At 40.9% G+C, this 22221-nt stretch overlaps 1 protein-coding gene across 2 annotated transcripts in view; it reads right to left on the bottom strand.

Moving 5' to 3' along the window:
* The window catches only part of LOC145353281 (uncharacterized), a 94544-nt gene that overhangs the window by 16678 nt on the left and 55645 nt on the right, over positions 1-22221 (bottom strand). The window contains exons 15-18 of one of the 2 annotated variants that reach the window (XM_080203880.1): positions 20792-20824; positions 12900-13009; positions 12181-12310; positions 3273-3412 (exon numbers count right to left, since the gene is read on the bottom strand). In XM_080203880.1, the coding sequence (XP_080060006.1) occupies positions 3273-3412; positions 12181-12310; positions 12900-13009; positions 20792-20824 (413 nt within the window). Of the gene's footprint in view, positions 1-3272; positions 3413-12180; positions 12311-12837; positions 13010-20791; positions 20825-22221 lie in introns of those variants that run through there. The other variant, XM_080203881.1, reaches the window with a different exon arrangement.

Consider the following 22221-nt stretch of genomic DNA (forward strand, 5'->3'; position numbering starts at 1 on the left):
TTCAGATATTAGTCATGTAAAAAGACAGTTATGAAACCCCTAGGAATGTCTTTATGAAAACTTATCAGTTAACTCGATATTTTCTTGTCAATATATCTTATAACAATTATTTAATCCTTTCATTGCCTTTTTTCCTGTTTCTGTACCAATTCTGAAGAGTGAAAGAATCACCTATTGGAGCAGAGATATAAGTAAGAATATAAAATGGATAGCAAGCAGGGAATGGGATTTAACACTTCTACTTATGGAGCTATCACCATAATGGGCAAATGGCCTCTTGCTTTGTAAATTCTGAGATTCATAATCTCATTGTAACTTGCATTTCCAAAAGCCCTTCGGTGAAGGGCCACTAATCAGTTCTGATCACTGTGTCATAAGGCATGAAAACCCTTGAAAGGGTTCAGAGGAAAATTTTCGTAATAATTCCACAGATGAGAAATTTTAGCTACAAAGTTGGGCTGGAGAAGTTGGGTTATTCTCTTGAAGCACAGAAGATTGAGGGGACATTTGGTAGAAGTCTACAAGATTATGACAAGTTTAGATGAGGTAGCCAAAGATAGGTGATTGTCTTTAACGGATGGTACAAATATAGGAGAGACCAGATAAAGGATTTGGTCATGTGATGCGAAGGTGAAAGGAAGAGCTTTTTTACACAGTGAATGGTAATGTCTATGAGGGTGGTGGATTTCAAATGAAATGGAATAGGCACTTGAGGGAAATAAACTTGCAGGACAACAAGGATAAAGCAGGGAAAAGTTCTAGTGAAACTGTCATGAACCTGATGGGCCAAATGGCTTTTCTCAATGCCACAAATGATTCCGAAAGGCTAAATAAATTTGACCTTTGCTGGACTATAAAAAGAGTTTAAGTTGAATAAAGATATGGGTTGCATTCGCACAAACAAAAAATAATTACTAATGGTGCTGGTTGTGGGTGAGAAACTGGGTTGATGGTGGTGCCCTACAGTTAGTATCCAGAGTTGTGCTTTTACTCTCTACATCAAGGATATAGATGAGGGCATCACAAACCACTCCTAGATTTGCATATGATGCAAATATATATGTGGATGTAAAGGTATTATGTAAAAAAGATAGATTATAGTCAACCCTAGACTTAATCAGCCTTCATCTGGTAAGGATAAGCATTGAAGATTTGATTATGGTTAATCGAGAGAGGATCAGGGACATGAATATAAATTAATACAAATATTGAAATAAGTTAAATGTTCGGAGGTATTTCTTTTCATGAAGATTGAACAATCTCTGCAATAAACTGCTTTCACTTACAGTGAATGCAGATTAGTTGTAGGTACTTAAAAGGGACTAGACAAGTTTCTCAGTGCATTAGTTATGTACAGAAAGTATTTTAGTACTGGGGGAAATGTGTCTGAGTCATAGAAGACAGGAACAGGAGGCGGTCGTTCGGCCCTTTGAGCATGCCCCGCAATTCATCACAGTCATGGCTGATTGTCCAACTCAATAGCCTAATCTTGCTTTCTCCCCATAACCTTTGATCCCATTCGTCCCAAGTCACCGTGATCTCTTGCAATTTATTTGATTGTCTTTGGCAAATGAAAGGGGTATTTCCCTAAAGTAACTCAGATACTTTCACCCATCCAGGAGATTGCAAGGCTGCACTGTTAGGGGCAGATGTGGATTGTGATGTACCAAAGCTACAGCATGACCATATAAGGCAGAGTCAAAAGATTAGCTTCTTTCCTTGCCTTTCTTTATCATATGTTATTCATATAGTGCCATGTAATCTTTCAAAGCAATTCAAGGCAGATGGGATCTCCAGAAGACAGCATTTCTGCAGTACTGTACCCCCAGTATTGGAACTGGAATTTCAACTTGAATGTATTCAAATCTCTAGAATTCAGAACTTTCTGATTCTTGTTAATGCTACCACTGAGCCAAAGCTGACAAAACTGTTCTGATATCAACTTTTCAGTAATGATGGTTGTCTTTTCCTTGACCATCTTTTTGTCTCACTCTGTTAACTTTTATTTTCACTGCTGTATTTTACTGCTTTATAAAATCTGCACCTTTCACTATTGCTCTTATTTCATTTTCCATTCCATTTCTACTCTTCATCATTGATCTTCATATCAAAGGTGACAGTTTAATAATTAAACCCTCTCATTACGTTCTTATTATCATATATTTGTCTGGCTGATCAGATAGGCAAGTTCAGTTACATTAATTATTCATCTCATTAACAGTTTTGAGGTTATTCAATTGTACCTGACTGAAACAATGGTAAAAATGCTGCCACTGAAATATTTCCACAGAAAAGCGATCATGTAATAGGAGTTTGCAATTTTGCTTTACAATTATACATTTTAAAAAAAGAATGCTGCTTCCAGTGGAGAATATTAACCATGAACTACTTACAGGCTCAATTTAGGAGGGAGGTGTAAGAGTGTGAGCCTGAGAATTGTTTTTATGGTATTTTTAAAAAATGTTACCCTGTTCTCAGAATTACAAAGCCAATGTGCAGAGTGGACCTTAATCCATCTCCTTGCTTGCTTTGAAAAACAATTCAAATTCAGAATAAATACAAATTCATGGTCCCCACAAGAGAGATATACGAGATCCAGGCTGACAAGGGCACCTGATCTCGGGCTTGATCCTACGCTTATTCTTAGCTAAAAGGCTGAGAAGCAGTAATGTTGCCCTATCACTGAGTTTTGCTTGGTCCATGCAGAACGGTGGTCTGGGGCCATGAGATCCATTCTTTCATCTGTACAATTCCATTTCACATTGGCCTGATTTGGTTTAGCTCATGGTTGGCTAAGAAAGTTGAGACATCAGGAACAAGAAATGGTAATTTGACTGTCAAGCCCCCTTCATTCAGAATCTGTCTAATTATTCTTCGTGCAACCTCATGCTGATATCTCTTATTTTGAGGAGCACTAATTCTTTTCTTTATCCCACCCTGTTAAAAGGAATGAAGCAATGCTGTTAACATGTTCAATGCAGAGAGACTATGCTACTGCTGTAGAGCCTTCCTTGATTTGAATGCAACTCAAAGGATCAGGTGTTCCCATTGAGTCAGGCTCTATTTTGTGGGAATGGTCTCAATGAAAGTATCCCAATATCTCTCCCACCTTCAGATCCTCCCACTCACCCAATTTAATTGCAGCTCCTTTTTAACAGTTTAATTGACCCAGGATCAATCGCCTTCAATGGGCTTTCTCATTCCTAGTACAGAAATAAATATGCCTTCTAAACATTAGAACAACAGACAATAGGTGATTTCTGCCTACTTACATTCCACTGTTCACCTTGACTGACTTTGGAGTTTGGTAGTAATCCTTATCCTTCCAGCAACTGGTGCCTTCTGTAAGACTCAGCTCTTGACCTTCAAATGAATAAAGGCTGAATAAGCTGATAGAAGGCATAGAAAAATCCTATAAAAAGAAATAACAATAGAGTCAGACTGAGCAGATACCTTTCATACTGGTAAGAAATGGTTAAGTGACATGATAAGGAATCACTTTATGACAAAAATTATATTTTACACTTTATTGGGCTATGATATTAACATTATTAAAGCAACCACACCCAACATCACTACATATTTATACATCTTCTCAACATTTTATGTCATCAGAATAATCAAAATCTATGTCACAAACTTAGTGTCCTGGCTTAATTATTTTTAACAAAGCTAGTGATTCTCCAAGTATTCAATGGTTGCCTGATTTACACACCTTTACTGTTTGAGTTAGCCGTATCCTGAAGGATATATCTGCCAGAATGGACTTGTGGCAGGTGGTTAAAGAATCAACAAGAGAGATAAACAACTGGACCACATCCTCAGCAAACCACCATTTAAAAAAAATCATTCATGGGATGTGAGCGTTGCTGGCTGGGACAGCATTAATTGCCTTTGAACTGAGTGGCTTACTTGACCATTCCAGAGGGCAATTAAAAGTCAACTGCAATACTGTGGGTTTGGAGTCACACGTAGGGCAGACTAGGTAAGGATGGCAAATTTCCTTCCCTAAAATGCATTACTGACCTAGATGGATTTTTATGATATTTGACAATGGGTTCATGGTCATAGTAGATTCTTAATTCCAGTTTTTTTATTGAATTCAATTTTTAACTATGGTGCATTACTATTCCAGTGACAATATCACAACACCATTGCCTTCCCTGTTGCAGACACATCTGTCCCTGACAAATAAAAGAAAATTATTGAGGATGCTGGAATCTGAAACAAAAACAGAAAATGCTGGAAAATCTCAGCAGGTCTGATAGCATCTGTAGAGAAAAAATCTTTAACCCCAAGAGCTTTATCTATATCTAGGGGTGATTCTCCCACCCTGCCACACTACTTTTCTAGTGGAGTGGGGTGAGAGAATGTCACAGCCGTGCATGCACTTGATTTGTGCATGAGCACATCTCCCAGCACCGGCTTTCTGGCGTCATCAGATCTGCACTGGAAACTGGCGGGAAGACCAGGTAAGTCATTTTAATATATTTTAAATGTGTTTTTAATGTAATTCTGAGCCCGTTAGCCTCTCCCACCCTGCCAGAGTATTTCACTCTAGCGAGGGTTACAGTAGGTCCCCATTTTCAGGGAACTATTGGGACGACCCCACTGGAATGAAGGGGGCAGGCGAGCCCCCCCTGGAGGTTGTGCTGTGGGGGGGGGTTTGCTCCCAGGGTATGAGCACCCTGGCAGTGCCAGCTTGTGCTACCTGGCACTGGCCAAGGGACAAAGTGCCAAGGCCTAGGGGACACATTGCTCACTGGGCCTCGCTCACTAGGCATAGGGCAGTGCCAAAGGGCAAATTTTATTGGGGATGATCGGTGGGGTGGGGTGGGCAGGGTCCTGCTGCCACTGTATTGGGATTGGTCAGGGCAGGAAAGAGGCCAATGATCGGAATGGACTGGGAGGAGTCAGCCTGGGAGGAGTCTGCACTGCTGGGGGTGGTGGGCAGGTAAGGGGAATCATCACTGGGGGGTGGGGTGCTGGAGGTGGGGGTGGCCTGGGGGTGTATGCTTGCTGGGGGGGGTGTTGGCATTGCCTTAGCCGGTTGCTATGATTGGGCCACGGGGGACTGGGGGGACAGCGGGACTGCGGGGCACCCGGGCTGGGTAGCGATTGAGCTGGCCAGCAAATGGTAGGTTGACAATTCAAGTAATAATCTGTTTTCCTGTTATTGCTACCAAAATGGATAATCTCACATTTATCTACATTATATTGCATCTGCCATGCAGATGCCCATGCACTCAGTCTGTTCAAATCACACTAAAGCATCTCTGCATCTTCCTCACAGCTCACCCATCCATCCAACTTTGTATTATCTGCAAATCTGGAGATAGTACATTCAGTTTCCCTCTTCCAAAGCATTAATATACAATGTGAACAGTTGGAGTCTTAGCACAGATCCCTGTGCAGTCCAAGGGTGGGCCCTGCATTGCCCCTTGTAAAATGGAGATAGGTAGGGGTGGGCGGGGTGGCGGAGAAATGTGGATTCCAACCTGTTTTTTTTCTGCTGGCTAGGAAACCCAGACCACATGGGCACGGTCTCAGGATATGCGGTTGGTCATTTAGGACTGAGCTGAAGGGAAATTTCTCTGCTCAGAGGGTTATGAGTCTTTGGAATTCTCTGTCGCAGAGGCATTTGTGTTTGTTATTGTTGACTATAAGCAAAGCTGGGTAGACAGACTTCTCATGGAATCAGGGAATATGGGAAGCTGGTGCAAAAGCAAGGTAGAATTTAATGGTACTCCGCAGTGATGCTTTTGGAGGCATGGGTCACATCTATTCAGTCAGGAGTGTGTGGTGTCCCCATCTCCCTTCTGCCTCCACCTGATGAAGTCTGGGGTGGGAAGACGCGTGGATGCCCTTCCTACCTAGACCAAATTCCGGCATTATTCCATCACAACTGGCATAACCATTTGCAGGCAGGGGAGTCACCATGTGGGCGTTTGTGGGCTTGTAGCTGGGGTGAAGGAGGGAGCAGTCTCTCATTCAAGACATTTTCTGATCAAGGGAAGGGGGTGAAGGGATGGGGTCTGCTGAGAGCTACTTCCCTGCCCCTGCCTGTGATATCCTTACCATCCCTCTCGTGCAACCCCCACCCCAAAACCCCCATCCTGTCTTCATCAGTGTTGGCTACAAGAGGCTCCTGCCAGTTCTCCAGCTGGTGGGCGAGACTCCCATCTCAAACATTAAATTTTGCCCTTGGAATTGAAGCCCAGGATCTGCTATGATTGCCCGCAATACGGGAGAAACTCAGTGGTCTACTCCTGCTCCTATTTCTTGTGTTCTTGCGAGTGTGAATGTTCTTTTTTAAAATAGCAGACAGGGAAATTTGATGCAAGTGTCTGAGATTTCTGTATGATAATATCACACTCTCGTTTGTGGTATTAAAGTTTTCTTTGCTGGAAGAAATTTTTGATTTTCAGTTATCCAGTGTTAAACTAGAAGTAATCATTTTCAAAATCATTCATGTCCTCTTACAGTCCTTTGATATTAATATAAATGGATCAGCTTGAATGAGCTATTGAAAAATAAAAATAAGGACATTTTAAATGTGTAATTTATTGCCAGGTCCAGCTCTTTTTATATTTTGTTTTAAACGAGGGAAACACCAATTTAATAAATAATAATAAATGTCACTTTGTGATGTTTCCAGTTGTTTCGCTTAATAATGAATTATTTGACATAAAATAACTAATTTGTATTGGGGTTTGACCGTAAGTACCAGCATCTGATAGCTTCCAGCACTCAGATAAATAAGTTCCAATTAAATACTTATTGTTGTCATCCTGTGGAATATATTGCTTTACTCTCATCAACACAAGGGAAAAATTAAGCAAGTTTCTTTATTCAAATATTACAGTTTGTGATTACTTAACCAATTTAAAATCCATTATCAAGAAGGATTTGAGATTTAACTGGAAACAATTATTGTTTTAAATGTTATCTTTGTTAAATGGTTACACAGAAAAGCCATTGCCTATTATTGTTATTTTTCAATATAAGAACCTAATCAAAATACTTCAGAATAACATCAATCTACATGTAGAGCTGATATTTTAGCACCCAACTTCGATTTCTTCCATTTCACTTGCTTCAAAAATATTTGGATTTACACCATTTCTCTACAAGGCAATACAGGAAACAAAAGCTGTGCTGAATTATTTGGGGCAAATATTCCTTGAGCTATGTTCCCAGAGTTTAGTAGGTCCCTTAAGAACTGGCCCTGCCAAAGTTTGTAAAGGCCTTGTTTGAGACTGAATGAAATAAATATTTGCTTTGGGTTCTAGTCAGGGAATGCCAACTCCATACCTCAGGTACAACAGTCAATTGTTGTAAGTTTCATTGTATTACCAGGGCAGGTGAGGCAAAAAGTACCATGGGATGTGCCTCCTCGGAATTCAGAGAATAATTAATGTTTGCCATTTACAACAACCTCACTGTTAAAAAGCTTCAAGAGCTCACTATCACCGTTCAGGGTGTAACACAACACTGCTTACAACCTCAACTTTTATCCTGGGCCTCAGCTTTAACTGCACATAGCACACAGAAAATTTAACATGGTATTTGCTTGGTTTGTGCGTATGTTCTTATCTGTATATTGTCAGCCCAATGGTAACTGAGCTTGACTGTATTTTATGTTGACCAGTAGATATTCTCACTTTGCATTTTTAACAATGGGAGCTCTTGAAGTAGGTTGTCACTCACTTTATAAGAGCAGACAGAGATTTCATCATCGTGAGCGGCGCAGTGGCTAACACTGCTGCCTTACAGCGCCAGAGACGCAGGTTCAATTCCAGCTTCGGGTTACTGTCTGTGTGGAGTCTGCACATTCACCCTGTGTCTGTGTGGGTTTCCTCCAGCTGCACCGGTTTCCTCCCACAGTCCAAAGATGTGCAGGTTAGGTTGATTGGCCATGCTAAATTGCCCCTTAGTGTCAGGGGACTAGTAGAATAAATATAAAAGGTTACAGGGATAGGGCCTGAGTGGGCTTGATGGGCTGAATGGCCTCCATCTGCACTGTAGGGATTCTAAGATTTTATAAAGACAAGCAGAAATCTCTTGGAAGCAATGCAAGTAGAACACAAGCATGTTTTTTGCCATCTTCCAAGGGTAGATCTTCCAAGGTTTACCTCTTTACTTTTCTCCTTTTAGATTTTCTGTAAAACCCACTTTCATCTCTCCTGATATTTCCTTCTTTGGTTTGGTATTAAGGTGTGCCTGATTACAGTCTGGTAATGGAACTTGAGACGTTTGCTATGTCAAAGCCCTGGACAAATATAAGTTGCTCTTTTGCTACTGGTTTCCTGCAGGATCCTCAGGGGATTTCAGGGCCTATATTCTGGTGTGGGGTTGCTGTGCACCTACTGTGTGGTTAGCCTCATTTGTTTCATCTTCTGCCACAGAGTACAAACCCAAGTATTCTCAGTGGGAAGCTTAGGTATTTTCGTTAGGTAACCCAGCTAAATGTGAATGTTGTGAAAGGAATGGATCATATTCCATCTGTTCTTCAGTGCCTCACAGTGCAAGTGTGAAGTGGTCCACTTTGGTAGGAATAATGGTAGGAAGGATTATTACTTACGTGGCGAAAAACTGCAGCAGGTGACGGTGCAGAGGGACCTCGGGGTCCTTGTGCATGAGTCGCAAAAACCCAGTTTGCAGGTGCAGCAGGTGGTCAGGAAGGCAAATGGGATGCTGGCCTTCATAGCGAGGAGGATTGAATATAAAAGTAGGGAGGTCTTGCTGCGGCTGTATAGGGCATTGGTGAGGCCGCAGCTGGAGTACTGTGTGCAGTTTTGGTCGCCGTACTTACGCAAGGATATTTTGGCCTTGGAGGGAGTGCAGAGGAGGTTTACTAGGCTGATGCTGGAGTTGAGGGGGTTGAGCTATAAGGAGAGGCTGAATAAACTAGGCTTGTACTCGTTAGAGTTTAGAAGAATGAGGGGAGATCTCATTGAGACATATAAGATGTTGAATGGGATGGATAGGATAGAGGTGGAGAGACTCTTCCCACTCAGAAAGGACAGTAGGACTAGAGGGCACAGCCTCAAGATAAAGGGGGGGTGGTTTAGAACGGAGTTGAGGAGGAACTTCTTCACTCAAAGGGTGGTGAATCTCTGGAATTCTCTGCCCGTTGAAGTGGTGGAGGCTACCTCGCTAAATATTTTTAAGACGCGGGTTGATGGGTTTTTGATAAGCGAGGGGATTAAGGGTTATGGGGAGAGGGCGGGAATGTGGAACTGATTATTGAATGGCGGGGCAGGCTCGAAGGGCTAGATGGCCTACTCCTGCTCCTATTTCTTATGTTCTTATGTTCTTATGTTCTTATGTTCTCCCCTTTCATATCATCATGAATGATGCTCAGTATCAGAGAGGTGCTATTTTTGGAAGAAGGGAAGTAGATCCTCACCACATTGTGGAATGGGAAATCCAGGCTATTTGTTGTATTGCACATAGCTGAATTAAGAAAGATTTTGAATACTGTATAAAACATAAACACCATTTTGACATGGTTGAAGCACTAGTAATGAATGTCCAAGCCTTAATGCAGGATTTCAAGAATCATAGAATCATAGAATCCTTACTGTGCAGAAGGAGGCCATTTGGCCCATTGAGCCTGCACTGACAACAATCCCGCCCAGGCCCTATTCCCGTAACCCAAATGTTCAGCCTTCTAATCCTTCTGACACTAAGGGGCAATTTTGCATGGCCAGCACACCTAACCTACACCTGATAAAAGTTTATAAAATTATGAGGAGCATAGACAAAGTAAACAGTTAGAAGCTTTTACCCAGGGAAGAAATGACATTTACAAGAGGACACAAGTTCAAGATAAGAGAAGAAAGGTTCAGTAGAGATGTGCAGGGGAAGTTTTCTACACAGAGGATGGTGGAGGCCTGAAATGTGCTGCTAAGTGAGATGGCCAGGGCAGACACGTTAATGACATTTACGACTTATCTGGATAGGTGTATGAACAGATGGGGAGTAGAGGGATACAGGCGATTGGTCTAATTGGGACAACATGACCGGTACAAGCTTGGTGGGCTGAAGGGCCTGTTCCTGTGCTGTACTGTTCTTTGTTCTTTGTTTACATCTTTGGATTGTGGGAGGAAACCAGAGGAGATTCACACAGATGCTGGGAGAATGTGCAAACTCCACACAGTCACCTGAGGCTAGAGTCAAATTTGGGTTCTTGGCGCTGCGAAGCAACATTGCAAACCACTGTGCCACCGTGCCAACCTGAAGAGGTAACAATATCAGCTTACCCTAAGGAACATTATCAAATCTTTTTTTCTATTGTCCTGGCAGTTTTCAACTGAGTTATTGAACGCAAATTGTTGCTTAGTTTCCTAATTTTATTCTTGCTGCAAATATTAATAAGTTCAAAATTCGGATTTGTCAGTTGTACAATGTTTTACTCATCCATGACCACTAGGTGGAACTTTACACTTGCCAGAACTCCATTCAATCGAGTCAATGCTGTTGCTGCTGTTCCCACCAACTCCACAACGATGAAAGTTCCAGCAGAACTTTTCACAAGTCAGTGATGAATATCTCACAGACTGACTCATTAAGAAAAAATCCTGCTTAAAATGGTAAAATGGCCTTTCAGAATTGGCTATAGACCACATGGAGCAATTGAAGTGACATTTTTGGCTATAGACCACATGGAGCAATTGAAGTGACATTTTTGGCTTGCTTGTAGAGAAAATGACAAGGGATAGTGTGATACTTGGAAAAGGTGCAAACTCCACATAGTCACCTGAGGCTGGAATGAAATTTGAGTTCTTGACGCTGTGAGGCAGCAGTGCAAACCACTGTGCCGCTGTGCCAGACTCCAGACTCATGTCAAGAATATGTAATTATGAGCCCTATTCTATCAATTTCCACAACTTATAAACATTGTGGGACCCTGGAGGTTCGTGTAGAAAAACAAACTCACAATTTGTACATTAAATGCTTAAAGTTTTTAAAGTCAAAAGTTAAACTTAAAATTTTAAACTCATAGAGGGTAGTGTCGAAAAATGAGCTCCAAATTTATACATTAAATGCTTAAGAAAATCTAGGATCTCAGTATGGGTGGCATAGTGGCTCAGTGGTTAGCACTACTGCCTCACAGCACCTGGGACCCGGGTTCGATTCCCAGCTTGGGTCACTGGCTGTGTGGAGTCTGCACATTCTCACAGTGCCTGCATGGGTTTCCTCCAGGTGCTCTGGTTTCCTCCCACAGTCCAAAGATGTATGGGTTAAATGGATTGGCCATGCTAAATTGCCCCTTAGTGTTGGGGGACTAGCTAGGGAAAATGTATTGGGGTATGGGAATAGGGTCTGGGTGGGATTGTGGTCAATGCAAACTTGATGGGCCAAATAATCTGCTACTGCACTGTAAGACTCTATGATTCTATAGCTTGTGACATCTCTAAATTTATTTCTGCTGGTAAACCATAAAAGACTGAATATTCTGTGGTTCTGAAAGTATAGTACAGTTAACAGGAAAGGCACTGTACAGAAAGTCTCTTTAATGTTTAGTTCAAGTTGTAAACATTGAACTGCCTCTAAGGAGGCAAATTACACTAAAAGGAATCATACTTGGTGAACCTCATAACACTAATTTACAAGTGCTAATCACCCATAAGAGGAATTGTAGGCTACACAGAAAATAGCCTGAAGGAGAGACTGTCTTATGTATTTTGCTTCAGGTGTTTGATGGAATTGAACTATCTAGTGGAGTGGTGTATGACACATAAAGGGAAGCAGTCTGATGAGTTTGCTCAGCACAAAATAGCAGAGAAACTGCAGAAGGTTGCGGATTGGGAAAGGTGGTTGAAGAGAGAGGTCAGGAGTGGCAATCACAACTGAACAAAGCAGAAGCAACATAACAGTAGGCCCCAATTTTGAAGGGCAAAATCCATGAGTCCATGCTCTGGTTTCAAAGCTAACGACAGAAGGGGTAGGGGTGGGAAGTTGAAAGCAAGGATTTGTGATGGTGACAAAGGGCTTGAACTGTTTTCGAGAATGACTCTAAAGCAATAAGAGATTTTGGCTACACAAAAAAAAAATGGTGATGTCATTTGAATGAGTCAAGGCAGAACTAACAATGGGCAGTTTCGCCAGTGATAAGATACATCCAAAAATGCGAATGTTGATTTGTATTGCAGAGTTACAAAAAACACCTACATTTCTGATGGGCTTCAGAGATTGGATTGGTTTGACTGACAAGGATCCCAGGGAATCGAGGTTTGGGTATTGTCCTTCCTCCAGCACATACTGGCAGCCATTGTAATTCTTTTCATCATACAAGACCCAACTGGGAAGGTAAGAAAAGAAAGAAAATTAAAGACATATTTACATAAATATCACAAAATGTTTTCAGTGTACTACAGACGTCCTATAATGCAAAAATGATTTCAGTTATGAATGTGTTGCATTTTATATTTAATACACATCTTAAATGATAAATTAAATCACTTTCTAAGTATTAGTACTAAAGGACAGATTTTGGCCGGGATTCTCCGATGTCATTCTCCCTGTCCCCTGCTGCCAGCCAGATCGGAGAATTTGACGCTCGGCCAATCTCCATTGACTGTATTGGGACTGGAGAATCCCAGCTGCAGTGGAGATTGGAGAATCCTGGCTATAATCTGTAGAAAATAGCCCTGGGAAGGACATATTCTGTTCTGTGTAACAGTGCCATCAACCTGTTCTTTAACAGGGTATCTTTTTGATTTTCCATAAACAGAGCCAAAGAGACCAGTTTCACCAAAAATGTTCAGCATAAATTTATTACTGTCAAGTGGAAAATTACTTAATTTTAGGAAACAAAAGATATCGCACCTTCCTAATTTTAAGGATCTATTCAGACAGGTTAGAAAGAAGAAAATGTTTTGCATTCATACCATCCATGAGAAACTTTAAATGAATTTGGTTGTAAAGATGGTAAACTGGGTGTTTCTGTTATAAATTCAGCACTTTCTCCCTGAAAGTCAATTCCTTTGTAAGCTTGGAGCTGTAAAACAGAGCATAACAATAGGTTTGTAACTTTCCAAAATCTTTTCTGTTATAGATATAAACTTCTTAATATGTTAACATCACTGCCCAGATTTTAATCTCAGTGGTGAAAGTACAGCCTTTGCTGTTCTTCTCATAATTGTTGCTTGCGAGTGAGGATTTTCACAACTTGGGTGTCAGAACCAGAGTGTTCCCTCTACAGAGCATCTGTGAGCTGGGCAAACAACAGCAAACCTAGTTGGATTGAAGAATCCTTTGAATCACACAGATGGCAAACCAGGAAAAACTGGAAGGATATATTATATTTAAATCATTTATTTTAAAAAGCAAAATAAAGATTTGGACACATGAATAAGAAATAGGAGCAAGAGTAGACCATATGGCCCAATATAATCAATATAATCATGGCTGATCATGGGCTTCCACTCCATTGCTGTTAAGACAATGGAGAACATTCTGGAATTATACAAGAAAATTTTAGACTTGAAAAAAGACCAGTGTTGTACATTTTATAAAGTGGACGTGGACATGGATGATGGCTGAGAATATACAACTAGCCACTGACAGGAATGGCTGCAGAAAGTTTCTCTAAGGATCAATGGAACTGTTCCCTGTGCTTTTAGACTTCAAAAACCATCCAAAGACTGATCACTATCTCTGGTAAGGACAATGGGACAAAATGGCCCTCTTATCTCCAAGACGCTAAGTATAATGGCCTAGACTGGCTAGTACATTCGGATTCTCTTGGAATACATCTATGGGTTAAAGCCTGCTTGCTATCAGCCTGCCTGTCTGTTGGTCTGTGTGATTGTGTGTGTATAGGTGTGTGTGTGTATTGTGCAGAAAGCAGCTGGAAGTTTTCCACACTAAAGAGAATTCAACAACTGAAGCAGGCCCCCTGCAAAGATCACCAGTCTTTGCAGGAACATCTAAAATTCTCTCTGTTTATGTAAAAGTTGATAAGCTAGCAGAAATATCACAGCCGGAAAAGAACTGAAATCTCTACCAAGCAACAGGACACCTGAACCGAAGAATCAATTGTATACCAGCAAAAGCCAACTATACGGAAAACAATTGTAATTACCGCAATTGTCATCATTTATATGGTTGCAACTCAAGAACTATTCTATGTAAGTTTTTTTTATATTTGCTGACTACTGGACTCAATTCTTATCTCTAAACCCTGTGTCTGTTGAGGCATATGCTTTACCATTTCTCACTACTTTTTAGTAGTTAAGAAACTTACTCTACCTTAACTCAGGAAAGTCTGATTGAATTAACACCTTGTTAGGCTTAATCATTGGGTCTAGAAAAAGTATCTAAGGGAAAAGAAACCTTGTTAGATTAAGCCTTTGTTGTTCCTTCAGAATTTTGTAGGTATCAATGAAACTGCCTCCCATCCTTCTAAGTTCCAGAGAATGTAAGCCCAATTTACTTAGCTTCTCATTACAGGGACCAATCCCTAATGAACCTTCACTGTACCACCTCCAATGTAAATATATAATTTCTTAAATTTGGTGTCCAAAACTGCACACAGTACTCCAGATCAGGTCTCACCAAAATCTTATACAATTTTAGCAAGACTTCTTTATTCCTGTACAAGTCCCTTGCAATAAAAGCCAACATATCATTTGCCTTCCTAATTACTTGCTATACTTGCATGCTAACTTCCTGTATTCCTTGTATGAGCACACCCAAGTCTCTTTGAACATCAACACTTACAACTTTCTCATCTTTTAAACAATATTCCATTCTTCTATCCTTAGGCTAAAATGAATAACTTCTCACTTCCCTACATTATGTTCCACCTGCCATCTTATTGCCCACTCACCTAACCTGTCTATATTTCTCTGCAGCCTCTCTGTGTCCTCCCCACAGCTTACCTTTCCACCTAGTTTGTATCATCAGCAAACTTAGATTACTCCCTGTCACTTTGCCTAAGTCATTAATATAGGCTGTAAATAGTTGAGGCCCCAGCACAGATCCCTTTGGCATTCCATTATTCACTGCTCGCCAACTTGAAAATATTCAATTTTTGCCCACTCTCAGCTTCCTGTCCATTAACTAATGTTATCCATGTTAACATCAACTCCAATTTCAACTCCTTATCTTGCCCATTTACCTTTTCTGTTGAATCTTATCAAATGTCTTTTGGAAATCCAGATACAATATATCTATCGGCACCTCTTTATCTACCTTACTAGTCACATCTTCAAGAATAGGATAAGAAAGATAGATAAGAGATACACTTATTATTTATCTGTTTATCTTTTTTTTAAATCTGCAGAATTAATTTTCAGTGACAGCTCAACCTTATAAAAAAACATCTATTTCAAAGCCAGGAGATTCTTCAGCACTAATTGTCTTATAAAATGTAACTTCTAAATGCATTAACCCTAATGTTTTTAAATTGTCTTTAGTGTGGAACAAATACCGCAAATTCATGCCATTATAGTGATTTCAATGCTGAGTCTATCAGTGAGGTCTTTAATAGTGTGCCCTGCAGCATATCGCTGATGGCAACTTCTGGATTCCTGTATTTATTATATGTGCAGATTCCAGAGGTTACGATCAGATTTATCCTGTAATGTTGGCAATAAGCACGGATAGCCTCACTGTTATTATTACAGCAAAATCTGGCCCATATCTTTAGAAATGGAAACAGCACAGAAAAACTTTCTTGTACAGTCTTCAACACAATAGTACACAGTAAAATATTTATACATTCTGATATATTTTCCCTCACCTACACCTTCTGGAAAATAAATTGGAAGAAAACCAAGTTCTAAATGCTCATCACATATGTAAGATGGGTGTCTGAAGGAGCAGATGCCTCAGCTGTTATTGGGAACTCAGTGGATGCAAAATTATGGAAGCACCATATCCTACCATAATGCAAGTTGGAAGTTCAACAAGTTGTGTCTATGCTGTGAAGAAGAATCAGACAGACTCAAAACATTAACTCAGTTTCTCTCTCCACAGACCTGCTGAGTTTTCCAGCATTTTCTGTTTTTATTTAATATGTGCCATTGCATCTCTTGCTTTGACACTTAATCAAAAGGGCTTCTATATTGATTTCTCACTTGTCGCTGTTCTGGTGCTGGCCATCAGTATCTGGTAGTTACAACAATGTAAACTGGTGGTTTTTATTTTGATTTATATTGCAAAAGATGATCCAGTTTTTTATTGGTTCATTTTGGTTGCCACCAGTTGATGTTTCTATAATGACATTGACAGCAATTTTTCCTTGTGGCACTCACTAGGTCAACAACAAGTGGGGTATCCATTCTGTCTACCTGATGATGTCAAGGGGTCAGGTTGTGTGTTGTCGGTTGGAGGGTTGATTGGGGGGGTCAGAGGTCAGCTGGGGGTGTTTGGGGTCAGGTACGCAAGTTGGTAAATGTTTCATAGTTATCCCATCCTCAATGTTGGGGAAGCCCAGCACATCAAGACTGAAGCATTTGCAATCACCTTCACCTAGAAGTCCCAAGGAGACAATCCATGTTGGCATCCTCCTGAGGTTCCCCAGCATCAGTCTTCAGCTAATTCAGTTCACTCCATGTGATAGTAATAAACAGCAGAGGGAAATGGACACTGCAAGGCTACAAGTCTTGATAATATTCCAGCAATAAAACTGAAGACTTATGCTTCAGAACTTGTCCTGTCCCAAGCCAAGCTGTTCCAGTACAGATATATTGCAGGCATCTACCCAGCAATGTGAAAATTTGCCCAGGTATATCCTGAACACAAAAAGCAGGATAAATCCAACCTGGTCAACTGCCACCACTCTCAAACATTAACAAAGCGATGGAACAGGTCATCAACAGTGCTATCAAGCAGCACTTGTTTACTCACCTCCTCACAAATGCTCAGTTTGAATTCCACCAGGGCCACTCAGCTCCTAATCTCATTACAACCTTGTTCCAAACATGGACAAAAGAGCTAAACTCAAGAGGTGAGGTGAGAGTGACTGCCCTTACTGAATCTTCATTCATGGATGTGGGCATTACTGGCTAGACTTAATTGCCCTTTACAAGATGGTGGTGAGCTGCCTTCTTGAACTACTGCAGTTTGCATGGTTTAGGTACATCCATTGTGTTGTTAGGGAGGGAGATTGAGGATCTTGACACAGCATCAAGGAAAAGCAAAACTGGAATCAACGGGAATCGGGGAAAACTCTCCTCTGGTTTAACTCATACCTAGCACAAAGGAAGACAGTAGTTCTTGTTGGAGTCCAATCATCTCACTCCCAGGACATCACTGCAGGAATTCCTCAGGGGAGTGTCTTATCTCCAACTATCTTCAGCTGCTTCATAAAACACCTTCCTTCCATCATAAGATCAGAAGTGAGAATGTTTGCTGATGATTGCATAATGTTTAACACCATTCATGACTCCTCAGATCCTGAAGCAGTCTGCGCCTATATGCACCAAGATAGCTTGCAAGCTTGGGCTGAAACGTGGCAAGTTAAATCTGGGTCAGAAAAGTAGCAGTCAATGACTCTCTTCAACAAAACAAAATCTAACCATTGTTACTTGGCATTCAATGACAATACCATCACAGATGCCTCACTACCAACATTCCAGATCCACCATTGACAAGAAAGTGAACTGGGCCAGTCATATACCTACTGTGGCTCCAAGGGCATGTCAGAGGCTGAAAATTCTGTGGTGAGTAACTTGCCTCTTGACTCCCCAAAGGCTGTCCACCAAGTACAAAACACAATACAGGAGTGAGATGGAATAAGCCTCAATTGTCTGGATAATTACAGCTCTAACAAGAAGTTTAACAGCATCTCGAACAAACCAGGTTGCTTGATTAGCATCCCATCTCGCAACATAAATATTTACTCTCTCCACCAATACATAGTGGCAGCAGCATGTACCAGCCACAAGATTTATAGCAGCAACTCACTAATACTTCTTTATCAGCAACTTTCAAACACATGATTTCAAACCTAGAAGGTCAAGGGCAGCAGCTGCAGGGAACACAACCACCTGCAAGTTGCCATCTAAGCCACCCACCATCCTATCTTGGAAATACATTGCCATTTCTTCACTGTTGCCAGATTAATGTCCTGGAACTCCCTAAGGAACGGCGATATATTTCCAAGTCAGGATGGTGAGTAACTTGAAGCGGAACTTCCAGGTGCTGGTGTTCTCATGTATCTGCTGCCCTTGTCCTTCTCAATGATAAAGGTTACAGGTTTGGAAGGTGCTGAGTAAGGAGCCTTGGTGAATTGATACAGTGCCTGTCTTGGTATTTTGACTCTAAGTATTGACTTCACTTTACAAGCCTTGATATTTTGACTCATTAAGTATAATCTAAAATATCCTTACATGTTATATGAACATAGAACATAGAACATTACAGCACAGTACAGGCCCTTCGGCCCTCAATGTTGTGCCGAGCTATGTCCAATCCCAAGATCAAGCTATCCCCTCCCTATAATTCTGGAGTGCTCCATGTGCCTAAACAATAATCGTTTGAAAGTTCCTAAAGTGCCTGACTCCACTATCACAGCAGGCAGACTATTCCACACCCCAACCACTCTCTGGGTGAAGAACCTACCTCGGACATCCCTCCTATATCTCCCATCATGAACCTTATAGTTATGCCCCCAGTAACAGCTACATCCACTCGAGAAAGTAGTTTCTGCACGTCCACTCTATCAATCCCTCTCATCATCTTATAAACATCTATTAAGTCACCGCTCATCCTCCTCCGCTCCAAAGAGAAAAGCCCCAGCTCCCTCAGTAAATGGTGTTCATATATTGGTGGATTGGTTCAAGATTGGTGGAACGGCAAATTGCGCGGAGGGTGTGGAGAGTCTGCAGAAGGATCTAGATAGGCTGAGCGAATGGGCCAGGAACTGGCAAATGGAATTTAATGTTGGCAAGTGCGAGGTGGTCCACTTTGGTAGGAATAATGGCAGGAAGGACTATTACTTACGTGGCAAAAAACTGCAGCAGGCGACGGTGCAGAGGGACCTCGGGATCCTTGTGCATGAGTCACAAAAACGCAGCCTGCAGGTGCAGCAGGTGGTCAGGAAGGCAAATGGGATGCTGGCCTTCATAGCAAGGGGGATTGAATATAAAAGTAGGGAGGTCTTGCTGCAGCTGTATAGGGCATTGGTGAGGCCGCAGCTGGAGTACTGTGTGCAGTTTTGGTCGCCGCACTTACACAAGGATATTTTGGCCTTGGAGGGAGTGCAGAGAAGGTTTACTAGGCTGATACTGGAGTTGAGGGGGTTGAGCTATGAGGAGAAGCTGAATAAACTAGGCTTGTACTCGTTAGAGTTTAGAAGAATGAGGGGAGATCTCATTGAGACATATAAGATGATGAATGGGATGGATAGGATAGAGGTGGAGAGATTCTTCCCGCTCAGAAAGGACAGCAGGACTAGGGGGCACAGCCTCAAGATAAAGGGGGGGTGGTTTAGAACAGAGTTGAGGAGGAACTTTTTCACTCAAAGGGTGGTGAATCTCTGGAATTCTCTGTCCGTTGAAGTGGTGGAGGCTGCCTCGCTAAATATTTTTAAGACGCGGGTTGATGGGTTTTTGATAAGCGAGGGGATTAAGGGTTATGGGGAGAGGGCGGGAATGTGGAACTGAGCCACGACAGATCAGCCATGATCTTATTGAATGGCGGGGCAGGCTCGAAGGGCTAGATGACCTACTCCTGCTCCTATTTCTTATGTTCTTATGTTCTTATATGCTTCATACTGTCATGACATAAAACATCTTTTCATAAACTTAAGTTTAATGTTAAAACAGGTTGATAAGAAATCCCAAGATGCTGTTAAATGAATAAATAGGAATGTTTCTGACCCCTAAATTGATTGTGTTCACTTATTCCTCAAACTAGGCACTTGATTAATGATAGGTTTATTTTATCCTTGGCTGTATCAGATCTCCTTGAAAGCCAAGGCTCTTGTACGAAAAAGGATTCAGTTTAATTTATGTAGAATTTTGATTGAAATGCAATTTTGAAGAGTTGCATATTAATGAAGGCACAGAAGCATAAAAGGAAGTGACAATAGAACACCACTGCTCCTCTCAAACATGGCATATATTATGCTGTGGACCTAAATGGATCACCTCTTCACTTTACAAGCCAAAGAAGCATATCAGAAACTGGCTCCGAGAACAGAAGAGAGCAAATGACAGTAAAAGGTCAAGGTGATGTGTGCAGCCATGTGATGAAGATCGTAAGGCTCTGTGACAGTTACTGTAATGAGAAGCTATTTTGACATAAGACTGTTATATTATTAGTGATGAATTTTTGCAGCAAAGCCTACAGCTGGCGATATTATCAACTGAGTTGAAGGCATACGTGTGACATTCTTTTGTCCATTATTTTAATGGAAGCATTAGCAGATTTAAAATAAATTGTTTAACCTTTCTGTTTAAATAGTGAACCAAGGAATACCATGCAAAATGAACAAAAAGTAATCTCTTGGTTGTAAAAAGGTACAATGGTAGAGCGAGCAACAACTTCAAGAATCAAGTCCTTTTTTTTGTTAATACCATTTGATTACAATGAATATGATTCACCATTTCAGTTATTTTCCATCCTGCTTAATGGGGCATTTCTTCTTATTTGAAATAATATATTTATCATGAGACTCTTGTATACATGTAAAAAAATGACACAAGACCAACTTGCCTCATTCCCTTTACAACAAAATTGGTGCTGGTAATGACAATATAAGTGAAGATTATTGGATTATAAACATTTACAAACTAAAACAATAATTGTATACAATTAAAGCTAATACCTGAAACTGTACTTCATCCCTTCCAGCAGGTTCCTGCAATACAATTCACAGAATATTTGGTCAGCCAGTCTAAAGTATGTTTACTTTATTATTTCAATACTTGAAATGGTTCGCTATTAATACAAAATTCACTGAATTTTAAAACAGAATAGGTTTGTTTTGAAGTTCAAAATAAACACCAGGCACTTTGTTTCACTGATAAGAAATATGTGTTTGCTCAGCAGGAACACTTCGCTGTAAAAGGAACAGTCTAACTACCACTAGTTGATCTCCATTGGTGCTACACAGAATCAAGATTAAATAAGTGTAGTCTGCAGTTGAAGTAGGTTTAGAAGGTGGGGCTGCATGCATGGACACAATTCAATCCCCATTTGAAAGATGCATTATAAAATTCTATGCCCATATTTATAAATGGAAACTGTCTCTGCAAACTTATCACAGTGCGCAGCACTGCGTAAAAGTACAGAGCCATCATGCCTGTAAGTACCTTGTGACTGTTAATAATAACCTTCATTACTGTGGACACATTTTGTGTTAAAAGAAAGCTCGATATTAAACTTTAAAATTCTTGGGTTTATTCAAAGTACTAAACAACTTGGAACTGGCTACTCACTGGGATTGTATTATTCCTAAGACAAAATTTACCACTAGTTGACTACTTGGAACACAACTTTCATTGTTTCTTTTCTTGTATCCATTAATATGTTTACCCAATTGTCTGCTTTTTATTCTTCGTCAATCTTTCACCTATGTCGGCACTTAACCTTTGATCCCATTGACCTTAATCTTTGCCACAATATCTTTGTGTGACTGTTTTATAGCATGTTTTTTTATTCATTCATTGGACATGGGTGTCACTGGCTGGCAGCATTTATTGTCCATCCCTAGTTGCCCATGAGAAGGTGGTGGTGAGCTGCCTCCTTGAATTGCTGCAGTCCATATGCTGTGGGTTGACCTACAATGCATTAGGGAGGGAATTCCAGGATTTTGACCAAGTGACTGTGAAGGAACGGCGATATATTTCCAAGTCAGGATGTGAATGGCTTGGAGGGGAACTTGCAGATGGTCTTGTTCCCATGTATCTGCTGGCCTTGTCTTTCTAGATGGAAGTGGATTTGGAAGGTGCTGTCTAAGTCTCTTTGGTGAATTGCTGCAGTACATCTTGTAGATGGTACCTCTGTAAACTGCTGCTACTGAGCATTGGTGGTGGAGGGATGGATGTTTGTACATGTGGTGCCAATCAAGCAGGCTGCTTTGTCCTGGATGATGTCAAGTTTCTTGAGTGTTGTTGGAGCTGCACCTATCTAGGCAAGTTCCTGACTTGTGCCTTGTAGATGGTAGATAAGCTTTGGGGAGCTACTCGCTGCAGTATTCCTAGTCTCTGATGTGCTCTTGTAGCCACTGTGTTTATGTGGTGAGTCCAATTGAGT

Source organism: Carcharhinus amblyrhynchos, chromosome 15 (genome assembly GCF_965287045.1).
Source record: "Carcharhinus amblyrhynchos chromosome 15, sCarAmb.v2.hapA, whole genome shotgun sequence".
In the NCBI taxonomy this organism is placed as follows: Eukaryota; Metazoa; Chordata; class Chondrichthyes; order Carcharhiniformes; family Carcharhinidae; genus Carcharhinus; species Carcharhinus amblyrhynchos.